Consider the following 21,184-nt stretch of genomic DNA (forward strand, 5'->3'; position numbering starts at 1 on the left):
CCTTCTCTGTCATAGAACATCCTCTGTATATTTCCTGGTAACATATTGTATCTGGCCTTGTACATAATTTTTGCAGTTTTATATTTTATAAGATCCATAAACTTCAGTATTTTTAATTTCAAAAACATGATGTTAGTATGGTCTCTAAATCCTGCTTTATTAATCATCCTGATTGCTTTTTTTTAAATTTTACTTCACTTCACCCTTTTCCATACCACCTTTCTCCGTCCAGTATATCCAGTATCCCTCTTCTGCACATGTCCAAATCATTGCAGCCTTGCCTCTCAAACTTTTCCTCCAAACCACTTCACCTGAGCTGCCCCTCTGATATACTCATTTCAAATTCTGTCCATCACAATCAACCCCATTGAAAATCTTAACATATTTAGCTGTGCCACCTCCAGCTTGCCCTCCTGTCTTTTTGTCAGTGTAACAGTCTTCAAACTATACCTCACATGGTGCAGCTGCTTGGGAAGCACAAGTCAGTGTACTCCTTGCTCCTGTCCCAAGCCCAGATGAATTATCCAGATGGAGATTGCATGAGAAAGGGCATCTGGCATAAAATATGCACAGTACCAAAATACTAGAAGTAAAGTAACTAAACTTAATTCAGCCTTTATGGTGTATACTCGTGCTTTTTGTACTACAACATGCCAAATTTACTTGTACTTTTGAAATTAAAAGAACTCTCAAAAAAGATATTTTATGTAGTATAAGATAAATGGTCCCTACTTAACACCTTTTAACAACTTAGTGTTCCATAAAGCCCTATCAATGTTGCTCTCACACACACAGACAGGCGGGCAATGTTTCTTGTATTGCTGTTCAATAAAATACTGCTAATAACATTAACATCAGAAAAGCCCATAGAGGGTCAGGCGCAGTATGTTCATATCCTTATTAGTGGGCAAATTCACTAATCCAAAGCCCCTGATAATAGTTCTTTTTTTGCTTAGGTATAGGATATGAAAGTAGAGTATATTATACCTTGTCTCTGCCTTATTCCTGCACTGGTATTCCCTATTTAATGAAGCACCTGTTATGCTGCAGCTATAGTTAGAAGAAGCTCTGTTCATAACCAACAGATGTGGCCTTTGTCTTTTTGGGAAAAGCACTTCAAATGCCTTTGTCTGTATGGACATGGGGTACGTTATTGCACCCTACAAGTCTACAAGTTTTATGTGGAAACTGTTGAAATAAATTGGGCAAACCTGTTGCGACAGGTTCTGTTTGAGGAAAATGCTATAGTGCTTGTAAGTGAATACAACTGGCGGGACTGACAATTGGAATGCCCTGATGTTCTACTGGGACACCCACTTGCAGTGTAACGTAGTCCATCTGGCAGGAATTCTAGCTTTATCAGCTCTCCCAGTGAGACAGTGCAACTCCTCACTGACTGACACACACACGCACGCACACACACACACACACACACACACACACACACACACACACGCCGGAACATAAATGCATGTAATTTTGAAGAAACAAGTGCGAAAAGATGCCATTTAAACATGTTCTTTCCTATGCTTAGGCAACATTTAAACATGGTCTTCATCATCACATGAACAGTGTTTATGATGTAAGTAAAAACATTATCCACAAACATTTGACACAGAGAGAACTTGCACAGCAATGCTTATTTCTAATTACTTTTATTTGTTTGACCGATGAGAGTAAGTGAGCAGTATTTTCAGATTCATGAATCTTGTTGCTGTAGCATTGAAAGACAGTACTAACCAATCAGAGTGTCTTTCTTCTTGCCACAAGGGGGCACCATCAAATCAAAATATGGAAAATATCCACTCTATTCACATTAAACAGTAAGCAGACTGATGTAATATAGCATAATAACATTAATTTACACATACAGCTTATCATTGGTATTCCTGCTACCATTTTCTCCATACATACAGGGAATATGGTGATACACTCTCCTTAAACAATTACTTAACTCGGAGAAGAACAGGAACAAATATTTCAGCTGTGGACCATTTATTATTGATTATTTAGGCAGTGAAAAACAAAGGAAGAAACAGCAGACTGGTCATACTGTCAGAGATCTATATAATGTTTATGGAATGCCTTATATTATCTCATTGGTATACAGTACACCCTCACACTTGACTCATCCACATCCATCAACATATCATGTGCCCTCTTGAAACCAATAAAGAAATAGTAGTTCTATTCCAAGTACTTGAGTGGGAGTAGTGTAATGAGGATTTCTCCACCAGTGACTCTCACCTTCAATTAATCTAATGCTAGCTATGGTGTGGGAGTGAAGCTAGATGGGTGTTGGTTCCACTAGATAAATAATATATAAATACCATAGGAAATAATCAAATGATGTTGAAAAAAAAATCAATAAAAGTGGCAGTGCTTTGTATAACTTGTAACAGTAGACCTTTTGAAAAGTCTTAGGGTCAAGTTTATGTTGGTACCCCAGTATTTTGTTGTTATTTATGGTATGACTTAGCCCTAGATGTTAAAATTTTTTTCTTTATATTAATTACATTTTACGCTGTTAATTGTAAACATTTAAAATATTATTTGTTAAGTTCAGGCATTGACATCTTATGAAAGTTAGACCATATCTTCCCATGTCTTTTTAGACTGTCAAGTAAATGAAGCCAGTACCTGTACCATTAACTTACAAGAAGGTCAAACCATCAATCAATGGAGGTTTAATATTTTTGGAATGTTTTGCAGGGCTAAATATATACTAGTTCTGCTAACAATCATTGCAACAGTCAGAAAACAAGTCACCTTTCATAACATCACAGCCACAAAAAGCAACAACTTGGTATACTGTGGTATTTTACACATGTCCAATATTTAAGCCAGCAGCGTGGACTCGGCAGAAGGGAGGTCATTAGATGAAACAGACATAATGGTCAGCTATTTCAAGACCTATAAATGGGGCTGATCACTAATGCTCAGAACTCAGGCCTCAAAAAAGGTCAGTGATGGCACATTTTCTCAGTGTCCCTTTACATACTCCAATTAACATCAATGAGGTCTCAGGCTCTTCTATAAATAGCAGGACTTGATTTTCAATTGGGAACTCGCACCATCTCATTGCTGAGTCGGTGCCATTTAGGCTGCTGAAGTGGCTGATGAAGTTTCTTTTCCAGTATCAATCCTTTTGCTCTTTTAAATTATTCTTTTTCAGACATAATAACTCAGTTATTCAGTCAGTATTTTTGACCTGAAGCCATTAATTTTGTTTCCTCTCATATATAGATGGTGTACAGGTTTGATCATGCATAAATAATCATCAGAGGTAATGACTGCACCTCACAAGTTTTTGGAAGGCTTTTTTGAAGTCTTCATTGAAGATGGTGTAGATCAGAGGGTTGATCAGAGAATTAAGGTAGCCCAACCATGTCAGGAAGTCAGCCATTTCCCCTGAAGTACTGCAAGAACCGCAGGTGTTGACAATCAATTCCTTGACAAAAAACGGCAACCAACAGACGACAAAGGCCCCTATTATCAACCCCAGCGTGGATGCCGCTTTGCGCTCTCGTGAGCCCGAGATTCGAGGTCCTTGGTATAACTGACTACGACGTGATTCACTGCGTGACTCGTGCCGCCGTGACTTGCACTTAAAGGCCTTTACGGACACACGGACCCGTTCACGTGGAGTTTCCTCTGTTGAGGGTTCAGAGAAAGACTTTTCCGGTGGGCTTACAGGCTCAGGACTTCGAGGCCCGCCATCGGCATCACCATCTCCAGCAGGATAGGTAGAGGGGATCATGCTGCCATTGGTCATGCATGAGTGACGGCTAGCCCGGCTAGCCTCCCTCCGCATATATAGGGTCTGAGCGGCCAGGTAGATTTTATAGTAGAGGATGAGGATGAGCAGCAGTGGAATATAAAATGCTCCGAGTGTTGAATAAAGGGTGAAGGCCATGTGAGGATGGATGATGATGCACTCATTTTCATGGTCATTATTGCCACTGTAGTGTTGCCACAGTAGAGGAGGGAGTGAGATGAGGATGGACAGGAGCCACACCACTGCCACCATTGCACCAGCTCTGGCTCCTGTACGTTTGCGAGAGTACTCCACTGCGTCTGTGATAGCCCGGTAACGGTCAATGGCGATTGCAGCAAGATGCAGAATGGAGCATGTGCAGCAGGTGACATCCACACTTAACCAGAAGGTACACACCACCTGACCCATGACCCAGCTCTTCTTTTGGATGTAGATGATACTGAAGGGCATGACCAGCACAGCCACCAGTAAGTCGGTCACTGCTAATGAGCAGATGAGGTAGTTGGCTGGGTGGTGCAACTTGCGAGTGACTGCAATAGCTGTTATCACCAGGCAGTTGAAAAATGTGGTGAGGATGGCCAGCACAGACAGAGTTATAGTAAGCAGGATTTCACTAGGGGGAAGTTCAGTGGTCTCCAGTGAGTCATTCCTGCTAACGTTGCTTGTGGCAAACACCCCTTCAGTGTAATTGGGGAAATCCATTCTGCAAGCAAAGAGAAAATGAAGAGAGTGAGACATCAAAGGGGCTTAGGGGAAATTGTATTTTACTAAATTCCTTTTCAAGAAAGGCTGCGCAAGTCTAAATTTATTTTTTGCCTGCATGTATTAATTGTTATTAAGCGATAGGGCTACAATCTCTGACGGAATTTAAAGACTTGCACCATTATTTTTCTTTTGAACTATCAGTCAATTTTCTCACTTTTTGGACTTCATAAATTAAAGATGTCAAAATGAATTAAGTCAGTTTTCTTTTAATTAAAAATATGCTTTTAAAGTCTGCTAGGGTCTTGAAACATTACTTGGCTGAGAAAGCTTGGAGAAACAGCTGCCTTGCCCACAAAAGTCTGGCCAAATCTTTCATTACATATATATTACTCCAGTCCTACCTGTCTATGCTGTAACGTGTTGCATCCAGGTGGTTCACTGTGCAGCAGACAGTCTGCTCTGATCTGTCTAACCTGGCAGACCTGCTATCACATCACTTCTGTCAGTCATCAACTCATCAACACCTGGGACACAAAGAGAGGGAGATGGAAATGTGAAAAAGGTGAATATTGAGAGAGAGAAAAAGACCCCAAAACAGTAGAGATACATTTCAAGACACTGCACTTTTTTGCACTTTTTAAAAGTACCGTGAATTACACTTTAACACAATCATGTACAAAATATCTGTAGGTTCTCAGTCATCCAGGATACAGTAGTTCTCAATACCTAACAATCAATTCCTAAGCATTTCAACCCCCCATTTACATCTTTCCTATCTTAATAGCTCACATGATGGTGGACTGGAACAATAATGATGATGGGAATGACCCAAATTTCACGCGATTAATACTAGGTCAGAAACTCTCAGCACCCCCTCTAGGGGAACACCCCCGACTAGGGTTTAAATACCTGCGACTCTAGGCTATTTGTTTTAAAACTGAACAAGCCTCATGGATAATAAGCGAACCTTCACAAACCTAAAAAAATTAAGTTGCCTTCTTATCAAGCACTCATAATCATGTACAAACATGCAACACCAGTACCACCAATGATTACTACAGTAATATGGTTCAGTTCATTGGTTGTTAATATGATTAATTTATGTTTCATGTTATGATTTGTTAGTGTATATGTTGTTATCAAGGCTTTTTAAAATTAATGTGATTAAAAAGTTTTATAAAACATAAAAAAGCACCAGCAGCATGATCAGAGAGTTGTAACCACGATCAGCAACTTCAGTCCAAATGGAGCCCTATTTGCAGGTATGTACCCAATGTGTAATGGTCTGCCATTAATTTAGCAACAACCACTGTGATTAAATTAAAAAGCATATATTTGGCTGCCATTGCAGCTCTCCTTCACCAATTGCTCAGTATCCCAAAGACGAGAGTGGAAACTGTTGCTATAGAAACACAAGAAGTACAGTACTTTCACTTAATGTGGTAATCAGCAGAGGCAGCCAAACTCTGACTGTCAGGTCTCTATTGAGACTGTTCGATTCCCAGGCGGTATGTCCGGGGCTCTGTGGGTGGGTGAGTGGGGTGGCAAGACTATATAATGAGTAAATGAGATAAGAGATTTCAGTTCACAATACCTCAGTCTTACTGACTTAGCACAAAATATTTTCAAATGTGTCTTTACCTTGTCCATAGTTAGCTCTTACTGGTGCCATACTGTAATGTAATCTAGGTGAAATCCCCATAAAGATATAATATATAGGTGAAATTCACTAAGAACAGTGCAGAGGCAGGCTTGTGCGATGAGTATTCTTCAACTGCAGCATCCTCCAAGGTGTGGGCACTGGCCATCCCTTAGTCAGACTGTGCCACTGCTGCTTAGTGTTATTGTTTTACTGCATAAGATAAGTACAGATTTCTATTGATAAAGCACACTGACACAAACCCCTTGTGAACTATAGTTATTTTATGACAAATTGTGTACACCTCATTTTTGGTGGAACAGAGTTTGAGAAAACAAATTTTGCCACACTGACTGAAAGTAAATCCTGATTAACTATGGACAGATTTTGTCCAATGAAACTGTCACAACTGTGTAAGACACAGTCATGAAACTTTACAGGTGTGTAGCTGATATCAAAAATGATGGGTGGGCGATTTGACTCCTTAATATAGAGTAGCTAATACCCCCAGGCACTAGTACGAACCTTAATTCATCCTCTGTCCTCTTGATATTTTTCCTATAAACTAGATTTGTCTAGTAAATCAACATACAGTGATGAGAAAAACAACATTTTCGCAGGAATCTATGCAGTCAAGAGGTTATACCATACCATAACGTGAAGTAGTCTTTTAACCAATCATTGTGGAAGAATTTTGGCTCACTCCCCTTTGTTAATTAATTAATTAATCATTTGATTGTCAGTCTGGCTGCTACTTCTCTTCTTAATTCCTATGGAAGCATTAAGAGTATTCTTAATTTTTCACAGGACTGCGTAGGGTCTTGTGGAAACATTCTTATTCACATGACTGTATATTTTTTTTAACGGTGGTCTAAAAACTCACTTGCATCGCAGCTGGTATAATCCCATTACAAGATGGTCTCTACTTCCTTCACACCTTTGATATCAGTCTTTAATGGCAATGAAATTGCCTTCCTCTGCTTAATGATGCAATTGTACACTCCTTCCCATTTACCCACGGATGAGTTTGCAAGAAACCCTAACAGTACTTAATATGCAGATTACTCAGTTAGATAAATGATAATTACCGCTGCACTTCTGTCGCACTCTGAGTTACAGCACTGCCATATTTTCAGCTGTGCATCTGAAAATTGTTTATTTTTTTCAGTGTCTTTGCAAAAATTTATATTTAGACATACAATATGGGCATCTCTGTGTGCATGCACAATGGTTGACGTATGCAAAAACAGTGTCAGCCAGTTATTATATGCAACAAAGAAAACATCTGCTTTTGCCTTGAAATGTTCTATAAGACAGGCTTTCAGTCCGAGGTCATCTGAAGATAAGCTCCAGTGAGCCAGCATGAATCTAGTCTGATCTGCTTTGTTAAAAATAAATAAATAAATACCAGTCCCTTTGCTTGAATTTGGCAAACTGTAGAAATAGCAAACTGCAGAAAGAACTTAATTTACTGTATCACAGCCACATTGTTTCAAAATTACATAGTAACTTTTTAATCCATTTTTTGCCCTGTTGCTCCATTATTTTCGTTATTTACTTTCAGTCTATATATTATGAATAAGTTGCGATAAGATATAAGAGACCCAAACACTGCAAAGTTACTTTTAATGATCTTTACATTTGCTAATATTGGACGATTTACACAGCACCCAATTATTATATAAAACTGTGCTCCAAGATTATTGTACTCTTGCAGTCTACTACATTCAGGATGTAGATTGCTTTGTCACCTCGAGGCTGACAAAGCAGAAACGCGCTAAAATCGTTCTCCAACTTTCACAGATGATGTCATAGAGATCAGTATAATCCAATCTTAACCAGAGTCTTTCAGTAATACTTAAAGACATACGGTAAAAGCATTTACAAACCAAAACAGTCAGTGCAGTATACTATATGTATACACACAAACATCAACTTTTAAGGATGGCAATCAGTGAAAAAGGTGTCATTCCTCTGACATTCAATCCTTCTCTTCTCACTCTCTCTCTGTTTTCTTCTTACAGCTTCATGGAAGCTGCATTTACCATGTGGATTACAATCTCTAAAACACAGTTTGGCCCAGGCTGGACATCAAGCTGCCAAGCGTTGTTGTGAAGGATGAGAGTTGTGAAAAACCAGATTGTGTGACTGACAGCTCTGGAAAGATGCTAAATAAATCACTATGAGGGCAGAGCAGTATCTGTCTGTTTATTTATTTTCTTGTTCTGTATCTGTTTAATTTTGGGGTTGAGGTAAATGACAGAGTTAGCCAGAAGTAACGCTGCAAAGGAAACTGTTTAAGGAGATTAATTACTGCTTTTATTGCTGTTTGTTTATTTGTTTCTAAGTTGAATAAACGTAAAATTAAAAGATTAATTCTGCATTCTGGGACAGAAAAATACTTTCCACTACAACATTATAATGATAAAGTAACTTACTAAGGTGTGGGGCGGGGCCATCCCGGCAGACTTTGGACAGCATTGCTGGGCACAGCCTGTATAGCTTAGGGCATTGAACTAAACTAAACAGCTCTAGCCTTATTTTTAATCAAGTGACGAGACTTTTTTATTTAGATAAAAGAATACCAGTAAAAAAAGTGTAACATTCAGGATAACAGTGAAAAAGACTAAAGGACATTTTGTGCCAGCTACTAATGTGATCTAATTCATTGATTTTATTTAATTTTTTTTTTTTTTGAGTACACTAAATTGATGTCATCTCTATTTTACAGCAGTGTTCTCGCTCACTGACCTGTGTCCTCCATGTGTCTCGTGGGTTTCTGTACACAAGCGGATACACACCATGTCACCGGCAGCTCTCCCTACCTGCTTCATGGAGATAGATGTATTACCTGGCAAGATGCCCACTGAGGACTTAATTTGATGGAACTGGTTCAGCACTCACCAGAGGCAAATATAGCTGCTGTAGTGCATTTGTTGCTGTTGTTTTCATTTCATTTGGCAGGTAATGCAGTATTGGTTATTTGGTGTTCACTGTTACAGATCACCTCCACACATTTTTTTTTAGAAACACAAACAAAATACACCGCTAGGTACAATAATTTGTGATATTACCTCATATATCTACTCCTTCTCCTTCATTGGACAATTCATGAACATATGACCTTGCAAATATAATTCACACACTCACGTCTAAGTGTATGTGTGAATATATATGTGATATGTGAAATATATTATGTGATCAGGTTCAACTTCTGAAGTGTTGGCTTGGAAGTTAAAGTGTATATTATGGACTTCCTTTTATATATACATTTTAGAATAACCCTGAAATACTTTGTTGAGCATCCATATCAACTAAATATGGCAGCTTGGGGCCCATGTGGGGCCACTTGGTCTGCACACAGACGGTTAAATGTACTACACATTCTAGCCCTACAATGGGGGGCACAGGCATGCTCCAAATTTCACAATTTGTTACCTACAGACTTTCCTTATAGGAACCCAAACAGGCAAAACTAGTTGTAGACCAGCCCCTACTTAGGCCATATACACTCTCTGCCCTAAAGGGCAAGATTGCTACCTAATCATAGGAACCTGAAGAAGTATTTGTAGCAATAAATGCCAACATTGTCTGCACTTAGTTAAAAATGAATGGGTCATTTCTACCTGTATCTGTCAGTTACAGTTTATTGTGAATGAATGTAATCCATTTCAGGAGATTCAGTCCCTTTGAAGACAACATGGCTAGTAGCACGTTTTATTGGGGGTGAAGAAAGTGCACAACAAATGTTTAAAATGTTTCCAGTATCTTCCGCTCACAAAGATACTACAAAACAACTACACAAACATCTGAGCGTGGGGGAGCGACACAAAGCCTCATGACAATTTACAGCATTTTCCTGTCAGCATCACTGAACATCCTGGCAACACAACCTTGTCTGCCCAACGCTCCTCCTTAGTGTCCTTATCTGAATTAGAACGCTACTGAAGGAGACAATTAGGTGAGTCTGTCACCGTTATTAGTTTATGAGGTAAAGCAAATACAGTGTATGACATACCCAAATTGAGCACTTCATTAATACAATGACAGGAAGTAAACAGGAGAGCAAGTGGGGGATAATACTTCTTTTCCTAGATTTAATGTCAGAAACTGAAGACTGACACTAGTATTTACTTCAGAGAAATCTAAACTTAATGGCGGCTTTGTTAGGTACGCCTGTTCAACTGCTCATTGATCAACTAATCATATGGCATCAACATTTTGGTATGTAGATATGCTCAAGACGACCTGCAGAAGGTCAAATTGAGAATCAAAATGAGGAAGAATGGGGATTTTGAACATGGCATGGTTGTTGGTGTTAGTGCCAGTAGCGCTGCTCTGAGCATTTCAGAAAGTGCTAATCCACTAGGATTTTTTCCACACAACCATCTCTACAGTTCGCAGAGAATGGTGCAAAAAAAGAGATAATGTCCTGTGAGCTGCAGGCCAAAATGCCTTATTGACACCAGAGGTCGGAAAAGAATGGCCAGTCTGCTCCAAGATGACAGGAAGGCAACTGTAGCTCATTGTTAAAACCAAAATATGCAGAACATACAACACATCCACCCTCGAAGCAGATTTAATTCAGACGACACTGGGTGGCTCGCATTACTATTGAGAACACAAAGCCTGAGGCTAAAATTTACATAGATTTACTAAAAATTTACAATGTAAGACAGAAAAAATGTTGTCTGTTCTAATGTATCATGTGAAATTTGAATCTTAGAGTCAGAATTTAAGACAAAAGCATGGATCCATCCTTCCTTGAATCAGTGGTTTAGGTTTGTGGTGGTGGAACGATGTGGGGAACATTTTCTTGCCACACTTCCTTCATACCAGCTGAGTATCAGTTAAATGCTACAGTCTACAGTTTTGTTGCTGACTGACGATGTGCATGCCTTATTCTCCACGTCATACCCATCTTCCAATGGCTGCTCTCAGCAGGAAAACTTGTGCAATTTCACAAAACTTGAATAAACTCAAAAGTGTTTTTTGGCCCACCATCAACAGATCAGAAATCTAAATGAGCAACTTTGGGATGTGGTAGAACAGATTTGCATCGTGGATGTGGAGCCAATAAATCTGCAGCAACCGTGTGATGCTATGATGTCAATATGGACCAAAATCTTTGAGGAAAGTTTCCAGCACCTTGTTGAATATGTGCCCCAAAGGATTAATGCATTTCTGAAGACAAACAGGCATCCAGCACAATGCTGGTGAGGTTCTAATGAAGTGGCCAGTGAGTGGATTTGCCTACAGCTACTGCCAGGAAACAAGAGTGCTTATCTCTCATCAATTTACAGCTGAAGAGCCAAATGTTATTTGAGCTGATGAGAGCATTGATTGAAAAAGTAAACATTACTGGTGAGTAGTTACGACAAAAAAGGAAAAAAGTTATTCTTATTTCACTTATCACGCTGTGGAGAAAAGCAAGATTAGAAAACTCTCAAAGAATATGCAAGCAGTTAAACATTTTTTTTCTGGTTTAATTGCATTTAGAGTGGAAAGTACAGCACTGTGATTGTTAATGTTTAACTGATAACAGAAGTGTGATAACTTTCGTCTCACCAGCTCTTGATCCTAAACATGATATGTGCTGATTATATTTACAAACTGCAGAAGACTTAGTACTACTTGGCTTCTTTGTACATTTAAAAAATACATATTATTATGATATTTTATTGCAGTACACAATTTTAAAATTTATGTGACTTAAATGACTTTTTTTTTTTAGTTATTTAAGCCTTGAAAAAAATATTTTAAATGAAAGGCCAGATAAATTTAAAGTTAGTCAGCATGGTTAATAGGGCTGTTTGATATAACGATATATATCGGATGACGATATAGAAACGTCTATCATTTCATATTACGCTACCGTTTGTTTTGTGGTGTTGCAAAATAAACTGTTTACGGCAATATTTTTTCATCGTTTTGATGGTCACTGTAGAATTTCTTGAAGTTCTCTCTTTTTCTTATATTTAATATAACCACACTACGGACGGACAAGCGACTGTTTTTAATGCGTTGTCGTTAGCAACAATGACAGTAAATCCATTGCGTGGCTCCGCCGTCCGCATCTTTATTTTCCACATAAACCTTTCACAATAGATTCTGTTGAGATTTTTCAAAATAAACGTAATCACGTGAAATAGTATGCAGAGTGTTTACGGATGAGAAGCTAAAAAGAGTCATCAGGTGCTAACCCCCGTAGAACAGGCTTTTTTCCGAAGCACGCCGTGAAATAAATACTCACAAAGAAAATTTTTGCTGTTTCAACGTATGTAACACTAAACTCCAGGTACAAGACGCCCAGCTGAAAACACTTCACGCAAGTCAAGTTGCCCAAGATTCACCGAATTTACAGAAAATGTGTTTTTTTTTGTCATTATATATCGTTGTCGGGACGATCAATGTTGCACAGTCCTAATGGTTAAAGAGGTTAAACACATTTTGTTTGTGTTTAAGTTTACAGCCACAGTTAATCAGTCTACAATTTCACCACCTCAGTTCCTGCCTATACCCTTGAGTAAAACACCATGTAAGGCTTTTATTTTGAATCCTGGTGGGGGTGAGCCTTTTCTAAGATCTCTCATGCCATTTTCTGCACTGCACAGCTAATTTGGTGAGAAATTCAGCATAGAGCTTTTAAAGAGTGCTTATGAATTTGTGAACACTTTGCCACATCTGCATACTGAATCTATATCTATATTTAGATAATTAATAAGTAGCTGTAATACTGCATAATCAGCCAAATGAAATGAATCCAAGTGCAACTCATTCATAGTTCCTCAAACCAGCAGGAGCTAATATCCTCCGCCGGTGTTCATTAATTCTGCAAGAGTTACCTTCTAACACAACACAGTTTAAATGGACCGGGTGGGAGATTGGAAGCAAATGGCTAAAGTGATGGGAAGTCTTTGAGAAAAAAGTGTTCATGTGGAAGTAAGTTATTTAAAGATATGTTGTCCTTTTTCTAACAATGGCAGTCTTGACTTGTTTCATACTGATTATTTAATTTTTTTTTAAATTAAAGGCATTGACTTTTTTATTTCAAATGTACATTAATACAACAGCACAACTAAAAATATGGAAACTACATTTTTGACAACATGAGAATTGGTTTGAAAACTGACCAATCATTTCAATAAGATTATTGTTTTTCCTATAGATCAAGAATTAACTCCTAATTAAAGAGATTTGCTTTGTTCATTTGTCTCTTTTAATTCTATTTTTTTTTATACTTTTTCAACATGTTCAAAATAAAGATTCAATCAATCAATCAATCAAGAGATCTATTACAATCTATTACTGAAGTACCAGAAGTGGATAAATAAATGTAAAATTATTTGTACACTTTATACATGAGTATTATAGACACATTTCTTGAGAGATTGATGTGTGTATTAGTAATATACTGTCAGAAACACATGAAATTACTGAAACTTCCATCCTGCTGACTCAAACTGCATGTTCTTCACTGTTGAAAACAGACGAGTGATTTGAGACTGCAAGGTGAAAAAAAGCTTTGAATTCTTTTGTATGCAGCTTTAAAATCTGAATACAGTATCAAAAGGCTGACATAGCTGTAGGGGGTTCAAAAATTACTATGATTAATAATATAACTCTAAGGTGTTAAGCTTTCAAAACAAATTTTCAAGCAAGTCAGGGAAAAAAACTACAATATTTAATCACATATTCTTGCCGTCTCCAGAGTTTTGAGTGGTGAATTACTAGGGTTAATTTCTGCTGAGTACTAACTAAATTGGGTGTAATTTGAGGAGACTTTTGCTAATTTTTAATTTGATTACTTTTGGAGTTTTAAGTATTGCTTTTGCTGGAAATGGCACTTGTATAAAAAACAGTGTTAAATTTGTAATATGGGAAATCAATTGTGGATATGTACTTGTGTAAAATATACAATGAAATTTAAATGTATTGTATAATGGCTCTTCTATTTACATACATTAGTAAAAACCTCAACAAATGAATATTTATTGTGACCCCGCTTTGCCTTTAAAATCGCAATAGTTTCTCTCAATACTTGACAACACAATTAACACAGTTCTTCTGTGGATTTATCCTGCCTCAGTTTCTTTTAATTTAATGCCATACTGACTAGGTAATGTGGAGATCAGGGCCCTGTGGGAGTCACACCATCTGGTACAGGACTCCTCACTCTTCCCCTGCTTGTTCTCTGTGGCTCTGGCTGTATTTTTGTCATGCTGCAAAGTGAATCTGTGAAAATACTTCATATATGGCTCTGTGTAAATGTATTTGAGCCTTTTCTTATCACTCTCTTTCTTTTTGCAGTTTTTGAAAAATATTTTTACACATGACACACTTATGTTTCTGATCATCAAACAAGTTTCAATATTATACAAAGATAACACAGGCAAATACAAAATGCAGTTTCTAAATGTTGATTTAATTAAATCTATCCAAACTTAAATCGCCCTATGTGGGGGGAAAAAGGGGTTTGCCCCCTAAACCTAACAACTGGTTCTTCCCACCTTGGCAGCAAAAACGTAAAATCAGGCATTTGCAGTAGTTGGCAATGAGTTTTTTATATCTCTGTGGAGGAATTTTTGCCCACTCTCCTTTTGCAGAATTGTTTTAATTCAGCCATACTGCAGGGTTTTCAAACATGAATGGCCCGTTTAAGTTATGCCAAAGAATCTCAAAGGCATTTATGCCACTTTTGACTAGGCCACTCCAAAACCTCTATTTTGTTTGGTGGACTGGTGTACTCTGGATCATTGTCCTGCTGCATAACTGGGGGATTTTCTTTTTGGAATTTCAGAATTTCCCCATACCATCACACTACCTCCATGTTTGACCATTGGTATGATGCTGTTTTTATAAAACGATGTGTTAGTTTAATGTCAGATGTAATGGGACTCACAAAGTTTTGTCTCATGAGTCCATGGAATATTTTCACAAAAGTTTTGGGAATAATCAAGATGTTTTTTGGCAAGTGTGAGATAAGCCTTTCTGCTCTTTTTGGTTAAACAGTGCCTTTTCCCTTTGAGCTCTCCTATGGGTTTTTGCCAAGTCTCTTTTTTATTGGTGAAATAAACAGACCGTAACTTAGAGAAGTGAGTCCTTAATTTCTGTAGTTCTTTTGTGACCTTGATAAGTTGTTGATTTGCTCTTGGAGTAATCTTGGTCTAGCCAATCTTGGGAAGGTTAATCACTGTTTCAAGTTTTCTCCACTTGTGGAAAATGGCTCTCACAGCTGTTTGCTGGTGTACCAAAGCCTTAGAAACCCTTTGTAACCCTTTTCAGACTGATAGCCAATAACCTTGTTTTCTCAGTTGTTTCTTTAGAGTGTTGATTGTTCCTATTTGAGATCTTTTAGTCTATTTCACTTTGTCAGAACAACTTGTTTTTAAGTGATTTCATTATCCACATGTCTAGCAGTAATCAGGCCTGGGTGTAGCTAGTGAAACTGAACCCAGCTTTCCAAAAAATGTGTCTCATCACAGCTGATTCATGAATTAACAAGGGCAGAGATTTACTTTCCCCCCCAAATACTGACAAAGTTCTATTGCGAGACTATCACTGTGCTCTAAACTGCTTTAGTGGGAGGAGGCTTTCCTGCAGACTGAAGGGTGTCATATCAAATGTAGGAACGTAATAAGATTAAGTAACAATATTTCTAAGAGGGCAATAGAATCTTTTTATTTGTCTTGTTTTCAACTAAATGCTAAAATATTTAAAAGAATGTGATGAATCTCTTTTTTTTTCTTTTTTTTTAAAATGATGAATCTCACGTCTACTCACAGCAGCAAGCAATTGGTTTATAGACACACATGCACTTCCTGCTGTATTTAATCAGTTCATGATGCGTAGGCAAACTTTGAAGTTACAGAAAACAAAGCTTATCAGAATACATTTTATATCCTTGTCTTTTACTACTTCTTTTACTGCTTATTAAAGTCTACTTTGGATTTACCAGAGAGCACATCACTGGTAATTGTTTCTGGGCTTCTACATTCAAATCTACACAGAAATAAGAAGTTTACACCAGTACTACAGTACACTGTGCTTCACGCCACACTCAGACGTAATATAAAAAACAATTCTGGATACAGCTTAAACTTTTGTGACACAAGATTAGATTACTTTTGCCTTTAATGATTTTCACCGGTGTAATGATGGATACGGATATTAAAAAAGATGAAGATTCAAATACAGAGATTAGTCAGTCCCTTGTAAAGCCTAAAGCCTACACCCCAGAGTGATCTAAATGCCCTTTTTATTTTACTTTATTTTGATCTGTGGTCACACCCACCTGTTATTCAAACAATTTTCTAACAAAACAACCAGTTAGAAGAACACTGGCTTGAAGGGAGGGTGGCCTTAAACACATAGCAGCTAAAATAGCTTCTTTAATACAGTGGGTGAACTGAGGGGGCCGCACAGAGGCCCAGAATGAGATAAATCAGGACTTCTTGAACAGCTATACTCTAGTAGACACCAGGAACAAACATAAGATGTTGGCTACGTTTCTATTTTAAACTCATACTAACGCCAAAAGTCAACACAAGTTTTACATCTACAGTATTTTATCCAGTGCAATGCAAACTGAATTTAAAGATTTCTGTTCTCAGTGAAAATGACTAATTTGATAGTTGCTGTTAGTAAAAACAAAATGTTTGGGGTCAGGAAAAAAAGGAAGCTTTAATAAGGTCAGAAAGTCATTTTATTATATCAGTTTTCAGTATCATCAGTTTTGAATAACTGTGACCTGCAGTTCAACATTAATGGCTCAGTGTCACTGCTTCTTTTTTGTTTCTAATTATCTCTGATCTTCCAATCAAAAATGAAAAAAGGACTACACTCCTGTTCTGCACCTCAGATGTCACATGATTATGCCATATTGAAAATCAGTTTGTTTTTCCATCCGTACATTTCCACAAATTTCCCTGCTCTGACCAGCCCTTTAGAGGCATTACAACCAAGCAAACACTTGCATCAGTGGACATGCAGAGAAGAGTTACACCAACTTGTATACACCAGAACCTGAAGATCTAGTTCAAACATTTTCTTTCAGGGCGAGCTGGAGCCCTTTTCCAGTTTTCATGGGGCAAGACGAAGGGTACATTGGGCAAGTCACAAATTTGTCATAGGGCTAACACAGAGACGCAGACAACCATTCATGCAGCCAAATGAGAGTAGCCAATTACCTAAAATGCTTCTCTTTAAACTGCAGGAGGAAGTCAGAATACCCAGAGAGAACCCACGCAGAGCCATCTCATCTACAACACCTCTGTGGTAAAACCTTTTAATGTGTGTGTGGACTGAAACCTTTGATGGAAACATCCCTACAGACAAATATGGTAATTTTAGATGCAGTTACAATTTTGTTACCTTATTTGGAAAAAGTGACTTAACAGACATTTATGTAAATTAAACTTTTTGAGATTGTCACATCGGTCACTGTGGGCTGCAGAATTTGCAGTAGAGAGTTGCAAAAACAGAAATATCATGTATTTTAAAAAAGTGTCTTGCCATTACAGTCCTACCAATACATTATGTTTAAGCTTTCATGTCATAACAAATGAATTGCCGAGATAAATTCTCTGACCAATTTTGACATCAGGATGCTCGAGTACATCGGTACAGAGCAATCAAAATAAAAGCTTAGCAAATCTTGGTATGCATGTTTTGAGCCTGAGACGCACCGACAGCACACAAATCCATTGTGCTTTTTGATCCTTACTCTGAAGTATGCACATTTCATAAGCAACAATACTCACAGTTACAGTGTAACTCACAAACACCTAAACACACAAATGATAATGCAACATTATTTTACTTTCCTGCATCTACAACCCTCCCACACATACAAAGTTAACAGCTCTGGAAGTTGCTAGAACGGATCGATGAGGTCACTGCCAATTCTCACTGGAAGAGTAAAGGACAAAAGCTGCACAATCGGATCACAATCAAAATCATTTCAAACACCCTTGCATCAGTGATCTGTCCAGGGTGTACCCCTCCTCGCCACATAACAACTGGGATATGCTCCAGAGGCTCTGTAACCATGTAAACTGAACGAGCAGTTAAGGGATTGGATGGATGAATTTAGTTTGAAAACAATCTCACCAATGTGACTCAGCTGGATACTAATTTAAGCCACATTGTTTTGGTAACATCACAGAAAACACTCCTGATTTTCTTTTTTAATAAATCAAAACTTCGTGATTTATTTAACAGGTTTGTCCTCAATGAAGAAATCCTGAACTGACACACAACTTGTGTTCCCAGTGGTGAAAATGAGCTGAAATTGAACTACAAGCAGAGGGAATTATTTGACCTTTTAAGTGGAGGATGTTTCAACCTGAACTGAAGAAAACCGCTAGGGAAAAGCCAATTAGAAATTTGTATTCAGACTGCTGGTGCCTGGATGAACAGCACTGAAAATCCCTTTAAGCTGCATAACTTGCAGTACATACCATTCAAGGCTCTACTAAAATGCTGTACCCCTTTACTCCTGTCTGGGTCCCCAATTCACAAAGCAATAAACTTTTAATGAAGATTGTTCAATTCTGCAGGACAGTGTGGCTAAAACTACTAAAAACCAGGACTAAATGTCTTTGCAATGTTTTTCTTCCGAGGACAGATGCTGTCGGCTGTCTTAGACAGAAGCGTTTCTGACCCGAGCACTTACAGTTATTGAATGCATCATAAAAGAAATCTAAAGATTGAATTTGATGCTATCAATAACATTGTTTCATCACCCCACTCTTCTCTACAATGCTTCTCTGTCCATGGCTATAATAAGTTCTTTACTCTTTTCTTGATAATGTTATGGTTATGAGGAGCAGTATTCGTCGTGTGACGTATCAGCTTCATCTCTGACTGTTCAGAATTTATTTCAACTTATCAGCTTTCAAGCTCTGATGCCATTGATTAGCAAAATGAAGTCATCTTCTACTAATACTGTCCTCTGTTAAAAGTTTTGTCAGTGTTGGCCCTGCTAGAGTAGCAGTAATTAAGCCTTCATTGTCAGGATTTACCTACCCCTATTTTACTTAAGTAGTAGCCTTGCTTAGACCCTGCTGTGTCCTTGAACTATAGCCAGCTACAGACAGGCACAATATTTATGATGATATTCAGCCTGGCTTTTGGAAAAAAGGTACTTTTCCTCATGAGAGCTCTGTAGCTGCTCTTCTGAGAATTTAAATGATCATTTAATATCCTCTTATCCGCGTGATTGTTCTGTGTTAATGCTACCTGACCTCTGCATTTCACTCCTGATTATGAAGTTTGCAACTGGTTAGCGTGTCAGGCAAAGGTATATACTGGTTTATTTCTTATCTTAAAAATCTGGGGTTTGCTATGCATTTTTTAAACTTCACACCTCCTAATTATCTCATAATGTCTAGCAGAGCTCAGTTATTGTCTTTATGTTTGCTGGCCTTGAGACATGTTGTAGAGAGTTTTACAATATGATACCACTTTGATTATATTTACCTTTTCCTTAAGGGGAAAACCTTATAAAGCTTAGAGTTCATAAAGGCTCAAGTTCTTTAATGCTGTCAATAAACAGGTGCCACACAATTTCTTAGAGCTCGCAACAGATAATACAGAGGTTTGCCAGAAAATTCTACGTCAATGATTGCGCAATTTCTTGGGACAATGTCGTTTGCTGCTACTAGGTCAAGCAGACAGTCTTACAGCACCTCTCTGTGTATGTCTCTTCACTGGTCCCTGTCGCATTCAAGAGCAAGTTTAAAATTCTCATCCTTATGTGCAAATACTGCATCAGCTCCTGTGTATGTGGTCACACAGTTTGCCTAAGGACCCTGGGTAATCAAGCTTTTGAGGCTGTGGGATCTGAACAGTGGAATGCGCTGCCTGCATCTCCAAGGTTTACAGTTCATAAATACATAAAACCAGAACTGGTACACAAACATTACCCAAATGCCTGTTTGAGCAGACATGTATTTAGGAAGGATGTTTACGTTTTAGCTTTTGATTTACTTTTATCACTAGTTTTATTCATTCATTGAATAGCTTTTAATCTTGGGTTAGATTTTTTTTTAAATTTCTCTACTGTTTTTTAATTTCAGTATTGTGTAATGGCTCTTATTGGATCTCTCTGACTTTTATCTGTCTTCCTAGATTTTTACATTATTGTGTAATTTTAACTATGTAAAAAATGTAAGCTCATGGACCGTGAAATCATCACAATTATTTGACCTTAGCTATAAAGAGTCATAAAAGTCTCTGTATTTTTGGTCCTTAAACATGTTTGCATTATATGCTTTTCAAAATAACATGCTTGTGTGTTGGTGTTGCATCTTCTCCCTCCCTGTGTGTGTCAGTGTGGCACAAACACAAGAGCGGAGCAGACACATGGAATGGATGCCTTGAGAGACAGGTAAAGTAAAGATAACGCTGCTGAATCTGACTCTTTACATTTGAGTAAAAGCAATAAAGGCTTTCAGTATTTGTTAAGCTGGTTATGACAGTTCTGTTTAGGTTCAACAGCTACCATCTAGGGATGTTCCTGGAGACTAATTTATTGAAGTTAAACAAGAAAATAAATAGACTAGTCGACTAGCCTAAAAGACAGAAAAAACGACAGAAAACATTTAAAACTGAGCCCAGTCTAATCACTCGAGTTAAACAATGGTTTCTTAGTTATATTCTTACACAGACTATATGCAGCCACATAAAAGTACTACAGAAGCATGCCAGTTGGCAACTTGAATTTCTGGTGTCAAACAGCAACATTTAAATGTAGAGTTAATTAGTCGCACTCATCCCTACTATATCTAGGTGTTATCCAAAAAACCTGTGGCACTGTCGGTGCTTTGACGCTTCCCATGATTTCTTTTCTCACTTGACCCACTAGAACAACACCCTCACTGTGTACCGGAACTCCCGATTTCCAAAGAAAGATACTTGGCCAAGCATTGTGTCTTTTCATCCTGTTAGTGAAGTGCTCAACATGGTTGTGTGTTGGTACTATGCAGAGCTTAGCACAGCATTGTCTACATGCTGTAGCTGTGTACTGTCCGTCCATCCATCCATCCATCCATCCATCC

The 21,184-nt window shown here is 37.9% G+C and overlaps 1 protein-coding gene across 2 annotated transcripts in view; it reads right to left on the reverse strand.

Annotated features, from left to right (window-relative positions):
* Positions 1–1,836: 1,836 nt before the first annotated feature.
* The window catches only part of htr1fa (5-hydroxytryptamine (serotonin) receptor 1Fa), a 30,440-nt gene continuing 11,092 nt past the window's right edge, over positions 1,837–21,184 (reverse strand). For both annotated transcript variants that reach the window (XM_013908324.1, XM_005723244.1), the window contains exons 2-3: positions 4,885–5,007; positions 1,837–4,481 (exon numbers count right to left, since the gene is read on the reverse strand). In XM_013908324.1, the coding sequence (XP_013763778.1) occupies positions 3,281–4,480 (1,200 nt within the window). In that variant the 5' untranslated portion in view covers position 4,481; positions 4,885–5,007 and the 3' untranslated portion in view covers positions 1,837–3,280. The remainder of the gene's footprint in view (positions 4,482–4,884; positions 5,008–21,184) is intronic.

Source organism: Pundamilia nyererei, unplaced genomic scaffold (genome assembly GCF_000239375.1).
Source record: "Pundamilia nyererei isolate P.nyererei 1_Seehausen unplaced genomic scaffold, PunNye1.0 scaffold00009, whole genome shotgun sequence".
Classification (NCBI taxonomy): domain Eukaryota; kingdom Metazoa; phylum Chordata; class Actinopteri; order Cichliformes; family Cichlidae; genus Pundamilia; species Pundamilia nyererei.